This window comes from Molothrus aeneus, chromosome 5 (assembly GCF_037042795.1).
Source record: "Molothrus aeneus isolate 106 chromosome 5, BPBGC_Maene_1.0, whole genome shotgun sequence".
Taxonomy (NCBI): Eukaryota; Metazoa; Chordata; class Aves; order Passeriformes; family Icteridae; genus Molothrus; species Molothrus aeneus.
The window spans coordinates 40674176-40702018 of record NC_089650.1 but is presented as its reverse complement, the minus strand read 5'-3'; the positions used below and the strand labels follow the sequence as shown (position 1 = coordinate 40702018).

General features: G+C 37.7%; 1 protein-coding gene across 2 annotated transcripts in view; it reads right to left on the bottom strand.

Moving 5' to 3' along the window:
* NELL2 (neural EGFL like 2) overlaps positions 1-27843 on the bottom strand; it is a 134412-nt gene that overhangs the window by 64151 nt on the left and 42418 nt on the right. For both annotated transcript variants that reach the window (XM_066550363.1, XM_066550364.1), the window contains exons 10-12: positions 16203-16294; positions 13409-13511; positions 10314-10442 (exon numbers count right to left, since the gene is read on the bottom strand). In XM_066550363.1, the coding sequence (XP_066406460.1) occupies positions 10314-10442; positions 13409-13511; positions 16203-16294 (324 nt within the window). The remainder of the gene's footprint in view (positions 1-10313; positions 10443-13408; positions 13512-16202; positions 16295-27843) is intronic.

Sequence of the window (27843 nt, the reverse complement as noted above, 5' to 3'; positions counted from 1 at the left end):
GCCTCGTTAGCATATTAATGCATATTCAGGTTTTACTGTTCAGCCAGTAAGATACTGAAGTCAGTTCAATAGGATGAATGCACCACTCCAATGGCTCTACACATTCAACAATAAAGACTTGTGTGATTGAAGTCTGTGATGTGATACTGAGCCACCAGCTGTGATGTACTGACAACAGTGTAGTCATGGAGATCATCAACCTGCTCTGTTCCCAGTGGAACAGATAAAAGGGGCACCTCTGGGAAAACTGGTTAGTGCAAAAGTGTTTGGAATCTGCACTTCAATGATTTATTTATACTTGCAAAAACATCAAAAACAGAAAAAAAAAAAACAAACTGAAAAACCTGCCTTTCTTGATTCCCCCAAGCACTCAAACAAAATTTATGCAAAATATATAACCGAAGAAAAGTTTCCCTGTACCCCGTTCTCCTGCACCCTAATGAGTTTGCTTCCCCAGAGTAAAATTCCCAGTTATATTTTACAATCCCATTAATAAGAACAGAACTTGACCTGCAATCTATAAATCATTGTTGACTAAAGCCTCACAGTAACAAACAAAGCCTCTCCTTAGGCCTCCCTATATACATCACTGCCTTTATCTAGCACAAAAGCCTTCCAGATCAAATGAATCTGGTCATTATCACTAAGTCAGTAATTATCAGCTGTTATGAGAAGAGGCTACTCCCAGAACTGAGGATCCTTTATGGATAGTGTCCTGCCTCCAGATATTTCCCTTAAAACTCAATAGTGTCTAACACCAGTGATCCCTGGTCACCCTTAAAGAGGTATATGGCAGCCAGGGAGATCACTGGTGTTAGACACTATCCAGTTTTAATGGAAGGGCTAAAACTCTTGCAGGATTTTTTGCAACAAGTAACATTAACTACCCAGTAAGAAAGGGAACAGGGACATGAAAAGCCTTATTTATTAAAAAATTATTTAATAAACACATTAAAAATTACCCTGAACACAAGAGTGGAGTAGATTAGACCTACAATTTAAAATAAAACAAATAAAACCCCTATGGGTTTTATCTTAATAAAACAATATGTTTTCACAGCCTATAAATATCAAGCACCACCTTTACCTGCTCAAGAGGCTAATGTTTTTTCATCACTCACACAACTTCATCAGCACAACTCCATCCTTATCTGAGGAGATCTGCTCTTACTCTGCTGGTAAGAGCAAGGGCATCACCACTCTCTACTCCTGTGAATCCTGGGCCTCCCCGCTGAGAATCCCAAGGATGGATACCAGTTACTATGATCCCAACATAGGCCTTTCAGGCCCTTAGCTTTATCACTACCAACCTGACTCATACAGAGAGACAAGCAGGGAAAAATTGAGACTCTTCTCTTGGCCCTGACCTAGAAAAAGGGCATCATAAAATCAGCAGGTGCTACTCAACAATTAAGGTACTATGAAAATGAACAGTGACCACTCACAGTAACCAATACCATTGAAAAGGTAAATGAGGATTTAAAACCTTTACAGCAAACATAACCTGTTCTGCACCTGGAACAGGATCACAGAGGAAAAGAAGTTCTGTCCATTTACTTTCTCTTTGTCATCTCTCCACCAACAAGTCCTACCTTTCTCACTTTCTACCTCTGACATCAAGCTTCTCTGCTGTTTTCCTCCTGCAACCACTTTCTACCTACATTTAGTCCTGTCTTCAGATTTTGCTCACTTTGTCTCTCCTCCTGTACTCAACCCATCAGCTCTTATTCCTTAAAAGAAAAAGAACAGAGCATAACTTTGAAGTAAGATCCCACCAGCTTACCCATCTGTGAAAGTATTTGGCTTTTGTATTTCCACCACCAAACACACTACCTTCCCAACTGCTCAAATGTTTAGTATGCTAAAACTTCCTCATTGCTCTAATAAAAATATTCCCAGTAGGGTCTCTCCTACTCCCTTGATCTTATTTCCAAGCTCCTACTCTCTTCAGTTTCCCTCCATTTTCACCTACTGCCTCGTTTCAAAATCTTGTGTGTTTTGGTTTCCATAACACTGTCTTCTACATGTCTCTTTTCATATAAACCCTTTCTCACTTGCCATCTAAGATGAAAAAGTATCTTGGGGCTCTGGCACAGCCCTTCCTCCTCCTCCTCCCACTACTATTTCTAAACTCTCCATCACCTGTCAAGCCTATGGTTTGACTATTGCTGTTGCCTCCAGTCAGTTACAAAACAATCATTGCACTTTTGTATTGCTTTGCTCTATCAAATCCACTGCAGCAGTTTTTACAACTGACATATCCCACAAAGGATGTAACCATCAACTTCAATCAAAATTGTGTATTTTTTCACATTATTTATTCCAGCTGACAGCACCACCATAGTTGTTATCACTCCTACCCTCTTTAGATAATTTTCAACTTTTTCTTCTCTTTAAACCCTGTGCTTTTGCTGCTACCAACAGCCAGTGAAAAGCCTGGCCCCTACAGCAAAATTAGCAAGAGGTAACATGTATACAATCTAAGTCCAAAATTGTTTTTTGCTCTTGGGGAGTTTTATTACTTTTATTTTTGTCTACCTTTCTAGACCTGTGTGTCTCTCCTCCCCCAAAGAGAAAAGCACTAGAACCTAAGGAATCACAATTAATCTAGCCCTGTGAATCAACTATAAGAACATACTTCTCATGCTGAGTTAAAGCATACAAAAATTACCTCAAGCATACACAAAGACCAAGAAGAAAAGGGTAAAATAACCTTCCATTATTCCTACCATGCTGGTCCCAAAAAAGAACTTGGCTGCTAACAACTCATGCAGCAGTGCATAGGGAGGATAAGAAGAATTGGGCAGTTACTAGTGTATATTGATTTTATTGAATTATTAACAGATCTGTAGAGAAACTGGGTGAGGTGGATTCTAAGTGTTAGCACTCTTGTAAGTAATCTAAGAAGATGTTATTGATGAAATTGATAAAGCATTAATTAGACTAAAAATAAATTCTAACTGCTGCTTCTTCACATAGGGCATATTATTTCCTAGCCCCTAACTAAACTGCACAGTTAACACATATATATTGTACACATGCTGGTTCTTTTCCCTTCACGCTCTTTTAAATCTCTGATCTTTGCTTAAGTTCATGATTTCTCTGTTCATCTCCTGCAGCCTCTGAAGAGGCCATCAGGACAAAAAAATACTTGAAATAAAAGCAAAGTCACTCAAGGTTTACGTTCCTTGACTCAAGTTCTATATAGCTTTGCAAGGACACAATGCAACAATACAGCATTTCAGAAATATCATTTTTAACAGTACAAAGAGTTGTTTTTATTTCAACTTGCCCCAGTTTTTGGAAAGGAAGACAGGCTGTAGAGATAAAACTGTCCTTGTTAAGACATGCAGTAGGAGATATTGCTCAGCAGCTACTTGTGAATGTGAGACTCTTGGAAGAAATGGAAGTCTTTATCTCAGTCTTGTGAAAACATTACTGGACTCCACAAATATGTAGTTTTAAAAATATGTATCACATGAAAATTTTGAAAACAAATATTGTCTGCCATCATGGAATATTTTACTTGTCAAACTGCATCTTCTTACAATTTAATACCTTATAATTAATTCATATAGTAGTGTACATGTGATGAAACAAGTACCTATATATAGCTATTTGTCAGACATGAAAGCATCCCAGGAGGCCTTTCGTTAGGCTCCAAATAACTAGTCTGATACAGATGCATACTGAGAATAAAAAGGATGTTGTATATGACTAATTAGTCAATTCTGAAAATCAGAACAACTTACTGGAACTCCAGGTCATGATCCAACGCCCTTCAGCACTGGACTTAGTTAGGATTACATCTTTAAATCTGAATTGCAAAATAATATTTTTCTTTTCTTAGTTAAGTATGACAACTTATCATTTTGAACTGTGAATGTCAAGAATTTCAAATACTTGCCACTCATCGTGTTTTTGTTTTCCCCTATTTTAAAAGGGTAATGAGGAGCATTAATATTTTTATACAGAGACTACAAATATCTATTGGGTTCTTCTCAGGAAGACAAGGCACAGATTGTACTGAACCAATGTACTTTAAAGCTCCCTCTTGGAAGACAGCAAAGACAGCACCTGTGAGCAGTGGTAAGGCCCCCACGTGTGGGTTAAACTGTCTTTGGGTCTAAACCATGCAGCATATTCTTGTGAGCTACCTAGTAGATCACTGCCTCTTCTACAGAAAAGTGTGATACCACAACTCAGCTGTCCCTCAAACTGTGCCAAACTAGTTACAGGTACCAGAACAAACACTGTGGCTGCTATTGCTCTGCACTCTTCATGAAAGAACATTTGTTTTAAATTCAGTTTGCCCTAACGTAAGGCATTTCTCTGTCCTTTTTACAACTCTTGGGAATCCAGCCTTTATGTATTGTTAAGAAATGTTGCACTTTTAGACTGAGGTTTTAAAAGTTACAAAAGAAACCCGACCATTTGGCTGTGGGTACTTTTCACATAGTCAAAACACCTAATTTTTTCAGTAGTCACCTCCCAGCTAACAGTGAAAACTGAACCGAAGGTAAAATAAGAACAAAACTAAGGCTTTATTTTCTTTTCTCTTTTGCTTGCAGATCTACTTAATTTAAAAATTTAAAATCTACTTAATTTAAAAAACTCTCACCTTCTCATCTGAAGACAAATCACATCATATGTTTATATTGCAAGTGGAAAAGGGCTGCTCTCAGTGCAATAAAACCTCTCCTTACCAGATAGTAGTAGCAGAGTTTAAAAAAGTTTTCAAGAAGCTCCCTTCATATGATTAGTTTCAGCTGTTTGTTTTTTTCTTAATTGTAGTAACATCTTTCTCAACCCTGGCTATGGCTGGATGATAGAATCATTCCAAACATAATTAATGCAGAAGTAAACAAAATCAAGTAACACTGAATACATCCTAAAATTTGTACATATACAAACTATCTCACTGCTACAAGTGATGACACAATCTGTACCTCGGTGGGAACCACAGTCTATGAACTGGCGTCAGGAATACTGCTTCTGCACTTTAAGTTAGGAATAAACTTTACTATTTTCCTTAACTAAGGCTATATCAGACAAGAAGGATTGGTCCCACTCCACCACACTGACACATTAAAACTGCTTTTCTAATTCCACATATTAAGATTTCTCACTAACATAATGATGGAAATAAGATGACAGTGCTTTTGATGAGAAAAATATTAATAATTGATAATACATTAATGCTATTTAACATTAACATTTCAATTTAATATTAATACAATTTAATTAGTTTTTTATAGAAATTTGGAAATAAAATTCCTCCCTCCTAGAGTGAAAGTTTTTCTTTCTGCTTGATTGGTTTCCCAACCCAACTCAAAATGACTAGGTAGTGACTCAAACAAACTGCCAGCTGATGGAGATGGAAATCTTTATTTCTTATCTATATGTGATACTATTGACACTTTTCACTTCCAAAAAATACTTTTTCTCAGAAGAGGGAAGTGTGAGTAGCCTCCCGAGGTTCACAAAAGCTGACAGTACTGCAGAGCTTTTAAGTAGGACTTTTACTCAAAAAAAATGGTGCACACCATGAAGACAGCAAAGCTATCAAATAGCTCAGTACTGTCTATTAAAGACCCAGAAGACTTAATAGAATATATTATAATACTTTGAGGGTTATCTCTATTATGGAAGTCTCTTGCTTACACTCTCCCAATATTACACTTAATTTAAGAAAAAGTATGTTCTTTATAACTCTACTTGGCCAATATGATGCAACACATATCCCACTGCAATTTGATTGTAACTACTTATCCTTTGTAGGATATCTTCTCTTCACTACAATCTGTGGAAGTCTAATTTTGAAAATGTACTTTATTTTTGTAATCCAGTAGTTAAAACCAACAAGATTAACAAGAAGATTAACAACAGATTGTACTAATTAAGTAAGTGAAGAAGTGAAATATTCCTATTTTTGGGGAAGAGGGTTAATAGTATTTTTAAGCATACACAGGGATAAATTAGTAAATCTTTCCAAACAGAATAGTAACATACAACTGTGAGCTAAGGGACACCTGATAAAGTCTAACCAAGTGTCATTTCTGGCGTGCTCCAGAAATCTCTGGAACAAGGCAATTTCTCCTCTAAGACTGCTTACTTTCCTCCATTAGCAATGATTCAAATCAAGCCAGCTTATTCAAAAGCATATTTCTCAACTGAAAACCATCTCCCCTCAAGGGACAATCATCAGTGAAGCTGATGTAATTCTCAAATCCAGACAAAGTCATTCAGTCTTTGGTCTAATTTCATCTGCTACACTTGAAACTGGGACAAACATGACAACAGCAGAGAAACTAGAAGAGTTAGTGAGGAGAAAGAATAAATTAGAATATAAATTGAAAATTGTTTCACAAAAAATCATTTTAAGTTAACTATGTTGTATACTGTGTAAATAGTACAACTAAATTTCCAAATATCAAAAAATAAACATCATGTCCACACACCCATAACATAAATTTGTCACATGTAGAGGGCTGACCCTGGTCAACAATTTGGCACCCAGCAGTTCCTTTCTTGCTCAACCCCTCAGTGGGATGGAGGGATTAACAAAAAGAGTGAAAGTGAGAAAACACTCATGAGTTGATATAAATGAAATATTTTTGATATCATAAAATAACTGAAGGGGGATAGGAAAAAAAAAGGACTCAAAGGTAACCACTCTCCAGCTACCACCAGCAGACTGATGCTTGACCAATCTCTGAGAAACAGCAACACTGTACTCCTGTTTTCACGACTGAGAATGGCATCACAAACCTAAACCACAGCACCACACAGGCTGCTATGAGGAAATTTAACTCTATCACAGCCAAGATAAATATGCGATGTAAAATCGCCTCTGCATCAGGCAAAATCCTCTTGGTAAACAAGTAAATAATGCAGTTTTCTCAGATCATGTTCTGTCTTGGTCTCCACAAAAATTATTGTATTTTCTTGTCTTCTTTCTCAAGCTTCCTCTGTCCTCTATTTAATCAGCAATCCTTGGCAGTACTTCTGAACTGAAACCATATTTTGCAGAGAGATAGTTGAAATATGCTCCTCTAGATGCATCAGATTACCTTGGCAGCCAAGAGTCACAAGCTTTATCCTGAAAAGCCTTTTCAGCATAATTCCACCATCATAAAAGCAGGGGGTATTGAAAATTATTTGAAATATATTCCAGAGAGTAATCTTCAGTTTGAGAGTACTGCACATGTAGCTTCAGAAAAACTAATTACACTTTACCAGAACACCTGTTTTAGTAAGCTGTTATTGTTAGGTAGGATGCTGTATTAAAAGCACCTACACCTGGGCAGCAGAGCATAATCCATACACAACCTGCTCACAAAGTATCTCAAACTGCATAATAGCCTGAGGCAGAAAATAGATTTATAAGTATTTGGAATAAGGCTTCCAGCATGTAAATTAAGAAATACCAATTCTTTAAGTACTGCTTTATGCAGTACTCTGAAGGAAAGCTAAATGGGATGTAAATATTAACAAATATTATTATAATATAACAACACCATAAAAGCATCTAGAGACATCACACAGCTTTGGAAAAGCACTGGTTCATTCTAGGACAGAAGCCAAACTCTTCCATCATTCAGGTGAAATTTATGCAGCTTTTTCAGACCCACACTGAAACCAGTTTTGAGGTTTTTATTTTTGCTTTTCTCCTTAAGGAGTAGTTCTGCAAATGGGAGCATCATTACTTCTGTTTATTCTTTCCATTTTGATAGTGCTAGAGCACAAATCAGGATTGTATTTAGTGAAACTTGGCTCTAACACAGAACCAATGACATCCAATTTTGCAGTATATCTGAAGTTTGTGCAGTGCAAACACAGAAAGATCTGTGGGCTCTAGGCATTACAAAAAGCCTTCTCTGAAAGGCTTTGTGTTAACTCTACAGTTCTATACCTGGCACTGCTTGCAATTAAACACCGAATAATAGCAGAGTGAAGAAAGGGTATCCACTGAGAAAGGGAGGTTGGGACATTTCAGCCTTTCAAGATGAGGCCCAGGACTCTGAAAAGACTTGGTGTTACACTACTGCCATTGTGCCTTTTGCCGTTTGTTAGTTTAGTATATAAAGTAAGAGTCACTCTCCAGAAATAAAATCCCCTGCTCAAAGAGACACTTGAACTGAAAAAGGGATACAATAATAAAAGCACAACTCTGAAGAAACATGGGTATTTTAGTCCCCTGCTCCTTCCATAAAAACAATCCTGAAGTTTTGATTTGTGGCCTTATCTCCCACCCTTCCAGCATACAACCCCACAGTCATTCAGGGATGGACAGTCAAGGGCAGGTCTGGACCCCAGTACCAACTGTGCATGGCTCAAGTGTGGTGCCAACACCACAGCTACAGAACAGAACCAGAAGCAAAGCCAGGATGTTTGCCTGTTGAGGCAGCTTCACCTCTGGCAGGGAGAACCTCTAGGGAAGTGAGCCAACTCCTGAGCTTTGCTCATGTGGGTACATCTTCCTAATGTAACTTACTCCCATCACCTTCAACATGGGCAAGTGTTCCGGGACCAGGAACATTTTTAGGTTACAATTTAATGCCTATACCTGTAATAAGCAAAATTATTATTTTTATGTAAATAACACGTCCCAATCTTTTATTCACTTATGCATGCTCTCTGAAAGAAGTTAAGCAGATTCGTAATTACCACCCAGAACCAATGTCATTTTCCCATACAGAAACAATTGGGCCAAGAAATCTTCTCAAAAGATCATCATATTGAAATCAGGTACTGCACAAACTGGTAAATCCTCTTATAATAAGAATGCATCAGCCTCACATATGATAATCTACTGTGCCCTCATCAAACATTTCACCCTCAATGCTGATTAAAAAGTTTCTTTTCTTTTTTTGCTTATGGCATGCCTGGCAAGTTACACACAAAGCAACAAACTCTAATGTGAGAGACATGGAGATCACCAAGAAAGTGCAATTTGTTTTTTTGCTTTCATTTGGCAGAGTAACAATAGAGCTGCACGTAAAAAAACCTCTTAAAGCCCCTAAATTCACCAAAACTCCATTGCTCCAGTGACTCCCTAAAATAGGGAATGGCTGCTGAGTTCCCAGGAACACAGATCCACAGCCTAAACCACAGCAGTCTCCAGGGACTCTGGTATAAAAAGCAATTGATGCTACAAGTTACACAGCAGGTCCTGGTGTCAGATACCTCCTGGAACATGATGAGGGGCAAGGGATTTGGTTCTGGAAGATTTTTAGTTCTGCTTCTCAAAATCAGCTTACATCAGAAGGCTTACCATAAAAAATAAGTAGAGATGTATATAAAGCTGCATTAATTATATGCTCCTTTCCCAAAACCAGCCACAAATTCTCAAATGTAAGTCTACAAATGAGCATCCCCGCTGACGTTAATGCAGCTACTAACTCAAGCAAGCACTGGGCATTAACTTCAGCAGAGTTCAGCCAAAGGAACAATCTTAAAAGGCCTCAATTTATCCCATTTATTGTGCATCACCAGAGAATAATGCAGGTATTAGGTGGGACTGCAGACCACCTTAAACTACATCTCCTCATAAATGCTTGACTTTCAATTTAATCTGAACAGAACTGCTTACTAGTCAAAGCCCATTCTGCTGCCATCACTTAAGCTTTATGGTGAGAAGGGCCTGACAGCACACTGGTATTGTGTTTACAGAATCAGGGTTTTCATGAGGCAGAGCAACAGTTAGCACCAACACTGGGAGACTCTGCAGAGGATTTTGGCTTTCACTGCTGGAGTGGGGATGAGTTCCTTTCATCTGATGATGCTACATTTTACAGAAACACAATGTTTCTGTACTGATTAAATTTCTCTTCTGATTAAGTAGCTTGTTGCTTCCTGATAACAATAGAGCAACACAAATAATGAATCTTTACTCAGTAAAGATTAACAATGTGATTAACAATACTAGAATCTATAGCATTTCTTGCTTCCTGAGGAGAGAAAATAGGAACATGCAGCACTCAAAACAGAAACTAAATGTCACACTAGTAAGTTTTTCAAATGGTTGAATTTAGATTGCCTAAGTATCTGAATACCTTGGAAAACAAAGGAAAACTCTCCTATGGAAGCACGTTTCTAATTCAAGATCTCAGCCATATTAAGTGCTTACCTCCATGCTGATCAGATTTTTTTAGTTTTCTTTTAATGAACTTATTTGAAGAGATTATTTTAGCTGATCAACATCTAATTCACTGTATTGAATATGTCAATCCCTTTGACAGCTTATGAATCTATGGACTCATCCCACAGTAATTTATAGAGAAGTGCCAAGCCTGTGCACAGGGCATCACCTTCACAGTAGGCATTGTCCTCTCGAAGGGCTCGGAAGCCGTCCCGGCAGCTACAGACAGCTCTGTCCTCCAGGTTCCGGCACACAGAATGCTCCATGCAGTTATGTCCTTCAGTGCAAAAGTCATGGCCTGTACGGAAACAAGCATGATTGAGGGTTAAAAAGAATCCAGGGATTACAAAACATACCTGTCAAAGACAGTGCAATCTTTTTCTCGGCTCTTTTTCTCAGTTAGGTCAAAGAATACCTTTCTATTGTCTGTGAGATACAGAAAAATAAATTGTACCAAGAATGAAATGGATGAGAGGAGTAGTAAAGGCCACCAGAGCGGACTGTCTCTAGGTCTTCAATTCAATTTCAGGTTATAGCACTGATCTGAAGCAGCTGGGTAGGAGGTTTGCTCAAATCCCCTTACTGTCTCCTTGTCATTGTTAATTACTTTCACAGGACATGTCTTAATTATATAGTTCTTGTCATTTTCTTTTTTTGTGTGTTTGTTTGTTTGCACATTTATAAAAGACCTTAACAGCTTAGACACTCAGCATCTCATTTACTAGTGATATTACTTTTAGCACTTTTAGTTCCCAGGTGTATTTGCAAAATCCTTCTATATTTAACCAAAAGTCTTTGATTAACATTGACTTGTTTTGCTTTGCTCTTATCTCTTCCCTTCCTCCACTAACTGAATACTCTTTCCTTATTACATCATTCTTTCCATTACAGAGAATTTTATTTTTAAATCTCACCTGTTAGCCATCCCTGTTTTCCTATTTTCTTATTTTTTTTTCCTGAGTGTGGCCATTTTACATTGTACCTTAATTATAAATTTTTAAGATTATGAAGTTCTTTTCCAGGCAGGAAAATTTAGATTGAACCTTTGAACTCAGTAGGTTTCTTTTTAAATTTCTTCTGTTTGCTCTCATGAAATCTAATGATTTAACGTTGTTGAACAACATGAACTGGTTCTAGAAACTGACTTGAACCTTTCACAGTTTCCAGATCTGTAGATAAAGGTGTAGAGCTTGTCTCCTTCCCTGTTTTCTCATTAATTTTATTTGTTTCAAGTTTCCTTCTTTCACTGAAGCATTAATTGATCAAGCAGCAGCAGTGTTTTCCAATAATTACTTTCTTCTCTGAAGACCACAGAGACCTTGGGAGCGTAGGCTAAGCTCAGGGGACAAGGACTGGTGTAACAGCAACAGCTCCAGAGTGCAAGCTGGCATCAGGCTGCAACACAAGCCTCTTGCAAAATAGCAAAAAAATATTTTTGGCAGTAAGATTATTAGTGTTATCATTCCACCTGGTTTCTGCTTCATATTTTGCTGTGAAAGAGCTTCTAACCCTAACCTCACAGAAGCTTAGTTAAACAAGGACCCCAAGCAGGACAGTGGCAGCAGAGATGCTTGGAGGTCAGGTCAAAGAATTCTTTTGCACCTAAACAGCTCAGGAACAGTGTAAAACAACAGGAATGAAGCCAAAGAAGAAAAGGAAGCAGAAGATCCCATAAAGACAAAATGTTTTAGTACTGAGACCCAGTGACATGGTTATGACGGAAACAATCACAGACCTACTGTGATACGACAGGCTAATGCTTTTCTTCCTCCTGCTGTGGGTTGTTCCTCTAAACCAAAGGCATGCTTAGGTAATGCTACCCAGACATCATTATCCACCACAGCCACCACAGTGATGGGATCTAACACAGAACATTATGGAGCAAAACATTCTACAGTTTAATTGTGCCAGAGGGTCTCCAATACTCCTTGACGACAGCAGCAGCAGGTGCATCAGGAGCAGCCTCTGGCCATGGCAACATCTCCTTTTTGCCTTTTTGCTTCCCTCCTCACTGAATCCTCAGTTCATGGAAAAGCAAGAGGCTTATTTCTGGATTGTATTGGATTGCATCAGATTTTGACATTAACTATGAAGATATATGTCATCCAGAAAGTATGAGGGCTTTCATACTGATTATTATTAAGATTCTCAACATTCATATAGTGGCTGCATTAATAAACAAAATGCATGCTACTGAATAATAGCCTACAGCAGCTTCTCATTTAAAGAATAAGCTCCTCGCCTCATGAGAAGCCAAGCTAGCATAGCTCAGGGAGGATTGAAACTATTCAGAAAGCACTCAACCAACATATATTAAAATTTTCTAGCTATACCAGCCATAAGAAACATAGACTCCTTTTCTCTAAGCTACTGAAGATTTTACAGAAAATTACCATTAAAAAAATCCTTTTGGACTGTGACAGACTTGAAGACCTGTCTTCTCTTAACTTCTTCTACTTCCTTATCCCTCTGCTTGATGTCATTAATCATATTCTTCATGTTTGTGCTGAGTTGCACAGAAATAGCCATAGCTGCAATCTTTGCTGATGTATACCTAAAATCAGGCCAAGAGCCTAACACATTCCTTCATGCCAGGTTTCAATTTATCTTATTTAGTTATAGAAGAAACAGATGTAGCCACTTGAAGATGCAAATGCTAATAGCTTTGAAGATACCAGTGTTAGTCCAGATCAAAAGGGTGGGCCAAGGACTCAGAGCACTTCCTACATCGCTCTCCTTTGGTAAGGATCAGACTGGGTGTAGCACACAAAGGTGCACAGCAGACAAAAATATTTCCCAAAGTTTCTGCTTATAGATGTAGACTACAACCCCAGGGAGGTGAACAAGTTACCCAAGTACTTGAACAACTGCTTAGCACAAATGGCCCTCTGAAAGAGATATCTCAAAGCACTCCAGAAAGATGCTGGGAAACATGAATATTTCTCCAGTCTATTTCATTTGGACACTGGAGTGGGTGAAGGGAAGAAAAATCACTAATTATATACATGATTTCTTAGACTCTCCACCCATTTTTGGCTGGAATAAAACACAAAAACTTGTTTCACAGAATTTACATTACTAAACATTTTACTAACAACTTTCAGATGTCACAGTGCAGTTGTTACCTATTCAGCTTCCCAAGATCTACAGTGATCATCATGCATAGGAGTGTCTTATTCAAAATTATCAGAAAAAAAAATCCATTTGCAATCTATAAGAATGAAAAATTACACTGAGCTTATATATATCCTGCTACTACCTTACCTTTACAGACTTTGCAGCAACTGTGGGATAAGGGGATCTGTTGAGATTCTGGGCAGTTCAAAGCTGGACAGATGTCTCTTGGAATTCGCTGCATTTTGTGGTCCTGTTAAATTGAGGTAATTGATCAATACTGCGAGATAGGAAATAAAGGAAGTTGTAACTTTAGTGGAGTTTCACCATTATAATGTACACAAAGCCAAGCCTAGGCCAAACTCCAGGTACCTTCAAAAACCATTTGAGAGGACAACATAGCACAACAAAAGCATCAGGAACTGTCCTATACTCAAACCTTTTCAAGCAAGCAGAAGTGTGGCAACAACTCTCATTCTTCTCTTATCATAGCTGTCAAGTAACTTGTCTCAGAAGTTTCTCTTAGCATTATGCCTGTAAGAGTTACAATTATTTCTCAAAAACTGAGGCAGCAGATTCCAGAGTCAAGGGTCCCCATAATGAAAACTCTAAAGAAGCTTGTTATATATACAGCAAGTAAAATCAAACTTGAGCATCTCTGATCTCACTGCTTTCAGTGGCAGTAACACTGAAAGAAACTGGCACTGAGTCCCTATTAGGAAAGAAAGGTTTTTATTAGGCATCTGGAAGTGTACAACACCACAAGAAGGTGCACAAGCACGTTCAGGCACTCAGTGCAGGTCACCTGAAATTGCTGCAGTACGGCCACACAAAATGCTTGCCTTAGCAACCTGGCTACCATGGGTGTACCTCCTTTAGGCTCCCTCAGGCCATAAAGAATGTGTCTTGATGTACTCTAGTCATGATAGGGGCAAAGAAAGAAAATAAGGCAAACAACAGCACGTTCCTCAGAGGCATCTGCCATAAAATAAGTAATGTGGTTAAAATAAGACTTCAATGAACTCAGCACTATGCATTTCTGCATGCAAGAAAAACATCTACAATAATGCATCTGCCCTTGTATTTGTGTGTATTATTATTATTATTATTATTAGTCTAGTATTTAATTTTAAATCCTCTTTAAGCATGAAATATAAAGATGAACATGTCCACAATGGCCAATATCAAAATGACTGCTCAAACTTTACCTTAAACAATCTTGACAGAGAGACCAGCCTTAATCTTATAATACAATAAAGCAAATCAGACAGAGATGTGCTGTACACCAGAACAAACAAAACCCAACAATCCCATAAGCTAAATTAACCTTTGATAGAAATAACATCAATTAAGGTAGTCTGGATTTTATTTTAATCTTTTATAATTCTAATTTGGAAGATAATCTTTCATTCACTTATTTATAATATTCAAACAGAGAAGTGCACACCTATAGCATACACAATTCCAGCAGCCAATCAAAACAAAACATGAGGCTTTTAATTACATCCAGACAAAATGAAAAATTTCCATACATTGCCTTGATAACATCATTATAATCTTTCAAGCATGAAACCAGTACCTGTGCCATTCCTATTAATACCTCTTGACCTGAAGTCATTTATTATATCCTTTTATGAGAACTCTGGTAGAAATAAAATAATTCCCATCTATGAATTCCTAACTGACCAACAAAGTTTACAGATTTTATGCTCTCTGAATCATCATTCACGAGGCTGTTCAGAAGAAACTGTGCATACTTCAATCCTTGAAAAAGCAACATTTCAATCCAAGCCAAAGTTGCTGCTTACTATTTCTACCAAGACAGTGAGGCAGCCTACCAGAAAATGAGTCTAATCAACAAAACACAGACTAGCCCAGACAACAGAGGCATTTTTTTTTCATACAGTATCACAATTTCCAGCTGCAAGGAACACAAGGCAATGTCACATAACTTTTGATCATTGTTAATTATATCCATTGACTAATCATAGAATTCATGTCTGGGGTGCCATGTCAAAAATACAAGCTCATAGCCCCAAAAAAGCCTACAGCTGAATCCAAAATTATTTCTGGTCAGCTTCTTTTTGCCATTCTCAAAAGAGTGTGAAAGGCCCTACTGCAGCAATTAAGCTCATAAGGATTAAAATCAACAGCAGTTAGAAAAGAATTCCCAGTTCTTCTTTGTAAGATACACTTTTTAACAACTGTATGAAAATGTTTGAGATTTCCAGAAACTGGTCTGATAGGCTGCTGCATGATGAGAAGGGAGAGGAATTGCTCGCCTTTTTTTCTCTGCTGAGAAATGTGTGTTCAGGTTTTCAACTCCAGCCCACAGCCTGCAGCTCTCTAAACAGACAGGATTTTTCCCCATCCCTCCCCTAGAGAGACAACACACAACTCACTGCAGCAGTTTGTGTAATTCTTAACCCACAGCTGTCCCTGAGGTATATTTTACCCTTAAAGTATATTTTTGCCCTGAAGAGCAGCTGTATTCATGCAGCAGGGCAAGACTGACTCAGCATCAGGTATATTCTGTTTACAAATAAATCACCAAGCCTACCCCATTTCCATCACTAGAAATACCAGATACCTGGTGTACCAGCTCTTTTTCTTCTTTTCCCCCTAGCTTTTCCTCTGAAGAATGATCCTGAATTCCAAACTATGCCCCCATTACATCTGTGTATCTCTTACCCCTGAGCACATAATTTTGAACAATAACACTGCAGATGGAAACATAAGGTAAGCTGTTGATGTTTCATTACTGATGGTGGGGACAAAATAAATTTATTTGCAAAAATTTGATGTGGAACTCAGACAACATAAACACAGGACCTATTGGATGCCTTTTCTGTCACTTCCTAAGGTACACCTACCTATATTTCAAAAGCGTGACTTTGATATTTCTAACATGCAAGAATTTTTATTCCATCAAGAGTATTCTTACCTTGCACTCAAAAAGAACACAGTCCCCTGAGCCTGAATACACAGTTTCTCTTTGTCCTTCAAAGTAGGTTCTGCCTTCAAATACACACACCGCTTCAGAGAGAAAAAACAAAACAAAACAACACAACACAATGATTTTTGTATAAACATGTTGGCATGCTACTTATAGAATAGATATATTTTCTTAAAGAGAACTGCATTTCAGAATAAAAAGACTGATTCAGCTGCAAGAATATTCTAAACCCATCTACACGACTCTAGGATATCATAAGAAAAAAATTTAGAGGAGAAAAAGTCCCCACAAAGTCCCCAAAGGCACATGTAAGTAGAAAGGTGAAGGATGTTGAAGCAATATGGAGTACAGATAGCTACTGAGAAGGCAGAAGAGACATGTCTCAGGTGACACCAAGAAAGGTGACTGCCTTTAACACAGCTCATGGCTGCACAGGAAAACGGAGTGTGAGAGCAGAGCCAGTGGCATTAATATATAATTAGTTTCTTGAGAGGAATGTTGCATGATGAAGGGTGATCACTGAAGCCACATGTTTATTTGTTATCACAGTCCTTTGATGTTTCCTCACCCCACACATTATGTTATTTAAACATTATGGATTTGTATCTTGAATATCCCCGTTCTTTATCATTACTGCTAAGGCATATTAAAGTATATGAATTTTATCATACAGTAATTATTTTTGTGACTGTCTTTTTTTTTATCCCCCAACAAAAACAGGATCAAGTCTCCAATGATCAAATGACAGATGTCATTTGGTGTTTGTCATAGCATGGCCTTGGTGCCATTCCTGCACCCCAGCAGCACCAGGTTTTACAGCAGCATGCTGACACAGCTCGTACTGGATTGCTCACTAAAACTCCTATTCAGTATTTAAGACTTACATAAAACATCTTCACAGCAAACTGTCTTGCCTTTTTTTTTTTTAATGGGTCCATTACTGCAATTGCATTATGCAAAGTATAAAGGCTGAGTAACATAACTGCTAGGTACAGAAAATCAGATGTCTGTCTCTGTTGCTTAGGACACAGTCAAGGCTCATCAAGTTAGCATAATCATGAAATAACAGGAATAGGTTACAACTTTCAAGTTCCAGATTACATAGTTAGGGGTCTAATTTGCTAACCATTGATTTGAAGATGCAAATCAATTATACTTTCACAGAAGGATTTCTCTATTATGTATAAATAGACTGCATTTTTTAGACAATTTTAAAATATCTAAAAGTACAAGACTTCTTGTTTTATTCATTTTTTACTTTGAATGACCTATATTAATTAGCATTATTCCTGCTATTTTCATTTCTTCTTTACTTTCGTTTTTTAACTTGCAGCTCTTTCTTACTACTTCATCAGCATGAAAAAATTAAAGTTTTGGAACTGATGATGAAAAATGATGAGTATAGCAACAAAAATGGGGTTTTTGAAAATCAAAAATATTGGTTATAATTACATTATAAAATATATATTATCCTGTGTGATATAAGCATCCAAAGTGCTCTCCCAGGCCTTATCTCAACTCACTAATTTTTTGTTACATTTCCTCTTTCCTATACAGCTATGGAGGGGAGTGGGAGAGCGGCCTTGGGAGGTGCCTGGAGTCCAGCCAGGTTCAACCCACTACATGCAGAGTGTGTGACTCACAAAGAGTCATAAAAGCTCAATACTGTGTCTCCTTCCTCTCCCCTTCTCCCCAGACTTCCTTCTCCTAGAAGGAAGTATATTAAATTATTCTATAAAAACCTTTACCACAAACTAGCAGATTTTGAATCTAGGCTAGACAAGACAATCACCCAGTCATACATATCACCTCCTATGCATTACATGCCATGACACTAAACTGAAATATTCAAAATATTAAGCCCTTTCCCTTGTCCCATACATTTCAGTTTCTAAGAACAACTAAATGTGACAGGAAAAAATACAGTGCAGTATTGCCTGAGGATCACACAATGGCAATGAACTGTTAATTTAACACATCCTCATGTTCCCAACAGGAAGACTATGACTGTTCACAGAAAAGGCAGAAGACATCAAAATCACTGTCATTCTATCTTAGAAGAAAATATGCTCCTGAAGCCAAAATACTCTGAACATATGAGTGAGACTAGCCAGGCATCTTAAAAAAAGTAAAACAAAGTTAAAAAAAAAAAAAAACTAAAACAAAAAACCACCTCAAAACATAGTCCACTGAATCCAGTCTCCTTCTTAATGGCAACAAACCTGATTCTTCAAAGAAACATAGAAAATAACACGTACAGAAGAACCATCAAAAGAAAACATCCACCCTAGTGTGAAATCATAATGCTATTTTTTATTTCACCAACAGTCTTTGGAAGTCTTTGCATTCTAATGCAGTGACACAGTATTAAAAACACTTGCTTTCAACAAGAAAATCAGCTCTTCTCCATAAAGTCTTGGAAACAAGAAAAACTTAGAAATTCTGAGTCTGTGAGAGATGGCTCTGCCCAGGTGGCCCTTGACCCTTTCCCATGTATCTTTATGCACCCAAGGATTGTTCTCAAAGGTTAGAACACGGCAGCAGAGTGCATGATTCGAGCCTGTGTGGTTGCCAGAAATTTCAAGCAGAGCTTACATGCCCACCTCCACCATCACAACACTTGGCCACCATGCAGCTAAGAAAATTATATCTCATCCATTGAACTCTCCTAAATAAACAATCCAAGCCTTTTGCTGTAGTTTTGCCAGCAAGGTTATAATGTCTCCAGGAATCAGGGACCTGCCTATATAGAATGGCCAAACTATGTCTGATAAAAGAGAGAAAACCCAACAAACAATAAATGCCCAATTTAAAAGAACTAATGGAAACTGAATTGAAAACCTGCTAAGCTGAATAATCTAAGCACAAGCTTAAGCATGTCTTCTTATGGACTGCTGCTCTCACTGACAACATTCAAAAGGGGTATTTCTTCTTAAAACCATGGCTCCATGTTTAGTTATCATGACGGGCACTGGTGGGTTTTGTGATGGTGTAAGTTTGCTAGTGAATACTGTCCTTTCTTTTCCCAATGCTGCCACAAATGCCTCTTTTTTCTGTTTCTTGCCAGTCCACTCCTCTTCCACTGCCCACTGAAAGGCATCCTGACAAACAGTAAAGGGCAGATTTACATCAAGCTACCTAGAAGCTTCTAAAAACTTTAAGATAATCTGGTTAGGTGAGTATTAAGCACACACAGAAAGATTTCTAGAAAGACAAATCTACTAACATTTTTCTGTACCCCTTTCATCCTAAGACATTGGCACCCACACCCCAGGCAGTGTGGAACAGAATGTTCCTCCTGCCTCCTGACAGCAACTGTCACAATCAGTAAACATCCCATGATGCTGGTAACTCCTGTCTTTATTTTCTTTCAGAAATAAAGATGTTTCAACAACATGAACATCTGGACTAGAACTGTGTAAATGGAAAAGTCCGGCGAAGATTTAATTTCTGCTTGGCTAGATGCTTCCCAGGATACTCTGATTAGTTTGTGATTGGTATCTCTCTGGGGAAGCATATAATCCTTCATCTTCCGAAGTCCTTTCATTCAATAGACTGAGTCACAGTCAAGACATTACCTGATGATTAGCTGTTCCAGATCTTGATAGTTATTGCCTATGTAGGATTTCATCTACAGCTGAAATACATCAACCATTTCTCTTGCCATCAAATTTCCACATTCCCCTAGTACCTAAAGATAATATATATTGTTCAAAGCAGAGGTTTCTAAGATGAAACAGGAAGCCTACAAAACCTGCTTAGAAGTTTGACTACTCTTTATCTATTTGTATGCAGACAGTGATCAAATATTACACTGGTAAGCATCTGTGTACAGGGTCTAAAAAATTATTAGCAAGGTCTGCTTACATTTACACAGCTGTATTAATAATGCAACTATCCTTTAGTATTATCTAAAGGATATTATCACATTGTGATGACATGGAATCTTCTCCATGTTCTTCCAGCAAAAAGAATCTTTCAGGAGCCCCCTTGCTGTTGTGTCTGTTCAATTAATTATCAATAGTTTGTTAAATCATCCCTTCTCTTCCACAATCCTTCTTCCCACTGGCCTCCAAATGACACTTTCCTTTTGAATTATTTGAAATGTCCATGCAAGATCCATGACCCACCAAACTCCTGCCATCCGTTCACTGAGTTCTCAGAATGTCAAGTAGAACATTTTCTCATTTCTGCATTTATCACCTTCACTGTCTACATTGGGCATGCCTTCCCCTGAGGAATGTACATACACTTCCCTGTGGTATCTCAGTTAGTTTGGATTCAGACTTATCACCAAGGGAAAGCAGGAAGTTCAGCACGTTGGTCAACTCCTCAAACCACTTTAATTTCTTGTATTCACAACTGCCCAATGAGTGGCAGATAGGACTTGCAGTTTTGTGAAATTTGTCAGTAATTATGAATGGACAACCTAAAAACCGGTAATTAAGTCTATCTTGCCTCATTCTTTGTTCACTTATGTTGGTTGGTTGGCAGGGAGGAAACACATCCAAAATTATCTCACACAGAAAAACCCCCAAACCTGTCTCATTCACTTGTTTTTCCTACATCCTCCCTGGAATCTCTTTGATTACATTTTCTGCTGTTCAGAGATGAAGGCCTAGGCATTGTGTAAGTCCCATTAATCCTACTTTGCAAGCTTACATAGCGCAAAACCACAGTGTGGCTCTATCCTTACAAGTACAGAGATAATCACTACCTCCCTGAATTTCTTTCTCTTGACAGCCACATCATTACTAGGCATGGCTCTCACCCCTTTCTCATTTATCTTTGGGATTTGGGCATTATTTCTTCTTTGCTCATTCTCTGGAAAGCACAAACTCCTCTGTTGCTGCAGTCAGTGAGGCTGCAGACTTACTTCATTTCATGCCATCTCCCTCAACAATTCAAAATTATTCCAAATTTCAAGCTGAAAAATATATTGCAAATTTCTCCAGTCAATCACTGCTGAAAAGCTGCATATATCTGCTTCTGCTTCCTCAGCTGAAAAAAAAAAGTATTTGAAATTTTATCATTACAAGGAACCAATTACTATTTGTGTCTTACATCTTATTAGCTGGAAAGGCTAAATGTTTCTATTGCATTTAAAACACAAAGTCACTGTTCGATATCCGTCTTAGAATCACTCGAGAGTATCTACAGTGTGAGAGACACCTCCAACACTAACAGGCTGTTTAGTCACAGTGGCAAGGAGTCAATCTGAAATCCTGAATTCCTTCCCCTACTTCTCATATTTCCTATATTTCCATCAACTGCTACCAGAAAATTACATAATTCATCTATCCTATGTGGTATTGTTGAGAAGCTTTCTATAGAAATCATTTCAATCCTGGAATACAGGCTCCTTGAGTCATCCTTAAAGACTAAACAGGTAATCCAAGCTCTGAAAAAGCAGCGAAAACATGACTAAAAACTCTATTGACAGCAGTTCAGCTGAGGTAAATAGACCTAACAGCTGAGTAAAACTTTTAAAGTAGACTGCCAGGCAGGGGAGTCTGGGAAAGAGGCTGCAGCCAATCAAAGCCAATGGACACTAATTGCAAAAATGGAGGTGTATCTTGGTAAGCAAAGATCCAGTCGGGACAATGTGTTTGATGCCAGCTTCCCCTAAAAAGGGCATTACTGCTATTCACCCTGCAACTTCAGCTTGGTTAAACAGAGCAGCCAAAACGGTTCTAGTGAATGACAGGCAAAACTTTGGCTTTAGTGCAATGGACCATATTCTGCTTGTTAAAGAGAACTGGAGTATTTTGGACTATATACATAGCATTTTCAAAACTTGGACATGCCTAATGTGAACAAAATGCCCACCCATTTTATAACAAATTCACTATATTCAGGTTTGTTGTCAATCCAGTACCCAAACAACTTTCACAGCAAAATGTCAAACTATAAAATCAAACACCTTAGACAAAAGCCTTAGAGGGTGTCAAGAGAGGAAAAGCAATTGAGGTTAATATTAATTAAATGACAACTGTATTACAATTATCTTAAAGGTTTATAAATAGCATAAGAATCTGACAGACAAAAAGAACTCCAAGGCAAATATTCAAATACAGGCCTGCTTAATCCCTACAAAGATGGGATTTGACATTATCTGATCAATTCCTTATGTCAGCTATCCACAACACCAGTGACATAGCTATATTTAGTGAAGGTGCTAATAGATAATTTATCAAATGCTGGCAGGGAAATTTGTACTTTGGTTCACCTTTTCTCAGCTGGACTGCTGGCTAGTTGTAAAAGATACTTTTCTGAAAACTTGGTTAAGAGAAAAATAGCAGAGTTTAGAAAACTAGACACCTTCCTAGAGCACCTTATGCTTCAAGACATGCTTAAATTCACCCATACACCCACCGGAATGCCTCAAGTCACAGGTATTCACATGGAAGATGAAATTGAATAAACTGATTCAGATTGAGTATTGAGAATTTATGAAATTAATGAAAAACTGCTTAAGACTTGCACACTTTTGAGTCAGTATTTTGAAATCTATGAGAGCTAAACAGGTATCACCAATCAGCATTAATTTATTACATAAAAAGAGGCTTGTGTTCTCCATTGTAAGTTAAAACCATCCATGGACATGACATGGGTGGGAAGACACGCACCTACTTCTGCAGCTGTGCTCACAAGATTTAACTCTGCTCCCCAGATACTTCCAACAGGTGGCAGAGGAAAAATCAAATAATGTATTTTGTTCATTAGGATATTTTGCCCAGATTTGCCACTAAGAAAAAGAGTGCTCCAACTATGCATAATTTTAAAAGACATACTTTTGCCCATGACAACTGAGATGGTGGCTTTCTGCAGCTTTGTGGACACAAATGATGTGAACATGTTCAGTAAAAGGCAAGTGCCTCTCTGAGCAGCACTGTTTTCCCAGATTCTGACAGTTTCATTTGACAGCATTAAAAAGATCCTATGCAAGCTACAAAACTATAAGCTCCACCACCTTATAGTAAAGCTGGCATTTATTAGGGTGAAGAAAACTTGGAAGTGAAGTTTCCATGCTTCCAAGTTAAAGGTTCCACACAGCTTCTGCTCCAAAAATTTACAGCAACCTTCAACAGTCATGGAGGATTTTGACCAACAGCTTGTCATATTATTTAAGTACTTACAGACTACACTTATATTTAAGCAACTATCAGGGACCCTACAGATGCTTTTATTCTCAACCAGAACATCCTTGGTCCAGAACAGTTTCCACAGATGTTTTAGCTAGAAATTCTGCACTATCACTTTGCTGCACACACCTCCCTAGTGAAGGCACAGCATCATGTGACCTGGAATCCATCTCACTGTATTTATTTTCCTCTCAGATCCAAGTTCTTTCACTTCTCCTAGGAACCGCAGCCCCTGGTTAAGCTGGCTGTTACAGCAATACTCACGTTTGCCTTCTTGGTGCAGGCCAGTCTGATGTGCTCAGACATTCCCAGGAGTCGAGCACCACATCCACTGCTGTTGTTAGCTCTTTCTTTCAAAGCACCTGCATCTAGCTCTGTACAGCAACTGACAGGGTTTCATGCTCCCAACTCTTCTTCCATCCACTTCTGTTCCCACATAAGGAATCTGCCAATCCTTCCATCCCTCCCTTCAGCCAGAATGACAGGATTAGCTGGCATAATCACAAACACTCCAGATAACTGCATTTAACATTCTTAAGCTAAGTCCTTAGCATTAGGTCAGCAAAAGGTTTTTAACACAGACAGCAGCGTAAACGCATTTTTGGAAATCTTGATTAAAACTGGTTACCGAACTGGCTTTCTCAGTTTTTTATATACTCAATCCCAACCTTCATTATCTAATAATATTTAACCAAAATTTAACATTAAAAAATCAGGTATTAACAATAGTTTTAGAAATTTTCAAGAGACAGTTTTTAAAAGAAACCTATGTGCATCTAACATTCTGTTTCCCGGCTCCTAGAAGTGACTATTATCCATTGTGCATTCCCAAACAATATAATACTTCATGTCTGAAGTCAGTTCAGGATTTGAAATAATTAAAAATTTAAAAGTAGCTGGAGCAGATGTTCACAGATTCTGCTATGTCACAGCTAATTTCTCCCAAATGTATCTGTCGATACTCCGATTCATCACAGAAAAACAGTAAACTGGAGTTCATAGCAGCTGTTAATGTAACTACACTCCTTTTTTTCCTTGGGAACATTAGTGAAAGAAAGCTTTATAGTTGCTGATAATTTTTAAAAAATCATATCTGTAAATACTCCTATTGTCCTTAGGAGGACCTTTCTAAACATCAGGCAGAATTCACACACTGTGCAGTTAAGTCTGTTTATCTATATGGAGCTGTATTCAACTCCAACTGAGCTCTGGCTGCAGCACTTTTCTCCCTACAGTGGCAAGCAGCATCTCTGTATTCCTCCTATGTCCCCTGACCTTGCTTCCACTGGGCATATACCTTTCCTTTTTGGCCTTAGCTCCATCCAAAAGGTCCCTTTTCAGTCAAGCTGACCTTCTGTCTTATCTGCTTGACTTCCAGCATTTTGGAATTGCCTGCTCCTGTGCTCTTAAAAAAGGGTGTTTAAGAAGTGACCAGCACAGACAGAACCAGTGATTCCCCAAGGATGTGATTTATTAATTTATATGTCTATTTTAACTTTCTACTGTATTCATCTATTCCCATGTTTCTTCACAGCAACTCACCAACAGAATACTACAAAGTTAATAAAATGGAAAAACGTGTGCTTAGGGGCTCACATTGTACTACCACCACTGTTCATAAAGAGTTACAGAAGACAATGGACAACATTTAAGCATCCCATAGTCATATGCTACTACTGTTAAGAAGCCTGTCTGAGAAATTCACAACAACCATACCAAAACTCTTATCTCTTCTATGCTATACTCAGATTTCATTTCTCCTTTACATGCCTTGAAGATCTACAAGGTTTCTAGATAAAGCATGATGAAAACATCTACAAAACTAAATTCCCCTTTACAAGACTGTAAAATTAGCCTAGAGAGAAACACTGCACTTTAGTCAATATGGATATAACTTAGTGAGACATCTAAAGGAAATAATACCTGAATTTACATGTCTTTATCAAAATAACAACAACATAGAGACAAGCATGCCTGTTCATCTTACCTACCTTCAAAGTACCTGACGTGCTTGCTTACTAGACAAAACAGGTTATGTGCCTGTTTTCCAGATGATTCAAGTATATTTACTTGCTTTGATTTCAGGATGGGGGGGAAAATCTTACAACTGAAACCAGGTGTTTTCTGAACCAATTTATTGCATCAAACAATAATGTCACTGTAATTCTAACACTACTATGTGTGTAGTACATACAGAGACATCAGAAACAAAAGGATAATTTGTTGGACAATAGGAAAAAAAAAAGGAAACTGAATAATATCGTCAAATTTTTTCATCTGTTAGGAAAAGAAAAAAATTCTAGATGTAGAATAATGTTAAGGGATTTTGAGAAAATGTCACAAATTAAAATGAAATCAGGAAAACAGTCAAAATTATACTTGAAAATAATTTAAAGCAAGAAGGGGAATACCAGAATTTTCACTTACAATCAGAATCTTACACAAATAATTTCAACAAGCAGAAGGTGAAAATGAACTAATCAGCTACCCTGTAGAGAAAGGCTTAGGATGATCAGCCATCCTCCAAAACAAATGAACAGGGCTTTCTTCTTAATAGAAACTGGTAAAAAATCAAAACACCCAAAAAGGTAAAACTTACTAAAAATTCTCTATATTGGCAGAACAGAGTTACAGAAACCCCACAGAGTCCTGTGACTGGTACAGTGACAAAAGCAAACTGCAGAAACTCTTCAAATAAAGAGGATTGCAATGACCTTTTTGAAGGCAACAGATGAGGAAAGGAGGATAAAGGTCTGCTACATCATATCAGACAAGATTTTCATTTTAAAGTTGTGTCTCACATGGGACTAAGTGACCATTATTTGAAGCTGAATATATTTTATGAGCTGACAGATGTAGAAACAGTGATCAATAACAGCCTGGAGGTCTATACATCACACTTCAGATATCTGCAAGCAGTAGTTAAGAGAAGTATACCAAGCAGTAGATGGTTTAACTCAGTACATGTTTCCACTGAAAAAATGTCAAACTTCTGCAGTCCAAAAGACAGAAAGCCATGGGTTTAAATCATTATCTTCACAAAAAGACAAATAAAGGGTAACAGTGTACATCATTTTATATTAATCTCACTGAACCAACTTCATTCATATTTTACCATCCCTTCCATGGGAAATAAGATCACATTATTGACAGTTTTGTGGTGAGTTTTCTTCCAATAATTTATTTATTGAGTTTCAGCCTTGACAACCTTCCATTTTTTCATTTCACAGACATAGGCAATATCAAAAAACTGTATGTATGCCTTCTTGTACACTCCCATATTTCCTTCCAGTGTCTCCCCTAGGCCAGCTTTCCATCTAAACAATCCTTGTCAATGTGGCAATCCTGTTCTGAACAGGAGTATGTCAAGTGCAGACTGGTCTTTGAAAAATTGTGCAAGCCAAGAATCCCATTTGGTTGGTTGGATGGGTTTTGCAACGCCTTTACTCCATCAGTACTCTCTGCCTCCAACTTCTCACACTTCTGTGACCTTGTCCAAAACCTTTAGTTCTGGGGGTTTCAGCTAAGGCTTTCCTCTTTTTTTTTTTTCCACAGCACATACCCATTGAAGACATTTGCTACTGCTACTATAGGTATTTCCAAGATCTAGAGAGTAAAAGGTCCAGGCAAAACCAGAACATGAGCTACAAGCTGCTGATTTGGCAACGTGCTTCTGGTTATGGGACCAAAAAAAAATCCCCAACAACTCCCCACACAAAAATCCTGAAATAAAGCAAAAAAAACCAAAAAAAAAAACCAAAACCCACCACCAAAACAAATCAAACAAAAAGAACCTCATAGATCAATGATGCACATATAGTGACATAAGCACATCACTGCTGAGAACAAACATATTGAAATCAACACACAGGCATGTGAATGTTTACATATCCTAGATTATTTTTGTAATTATAATTAGAACCTTTTTTTTTAAATTATTATTTCATAGCTACCTAAGAAATTCTGCTGAAATCAGCATTACTAAAGTTAGGGTACCAACTTATTAGAAGCTGGAACACTGCCAATCTGTCCACTCCCAGCTGTCTGAAAGCAAATATATTCATATCTAGCATCTGTTAATGCTTTATTTGCACTGGAAATTAACTAAAATAATAATACACTGCAGGTATTTTATATTTTATGAACTCCCTGGTAAGAATATAATGAAAAAGGAATGGAAAATATTAGCTCTTTTCCCACACAACCTCAACAAAATAGGTTATAAGGAAAGCATAGCATGGCCTACAGCAAAATTCTCCATGTAAAAAAAAATATTTTTAATTCTCTGCCAATAAAGTTACCAATATTATGTTTCCATTTCCTTCTTTAGTGCAGATTGCTACATATGCAGTGTAATGTATTTTAATGAATAAGGATTTTCTTAAGCATACTTTATTTTAGTATTAACTCCTCAGGCACACAGTAAAACTACATGATTTTACCATTAACTGGAGTTCTCCTTGTATACTGATACACTGCCTCCA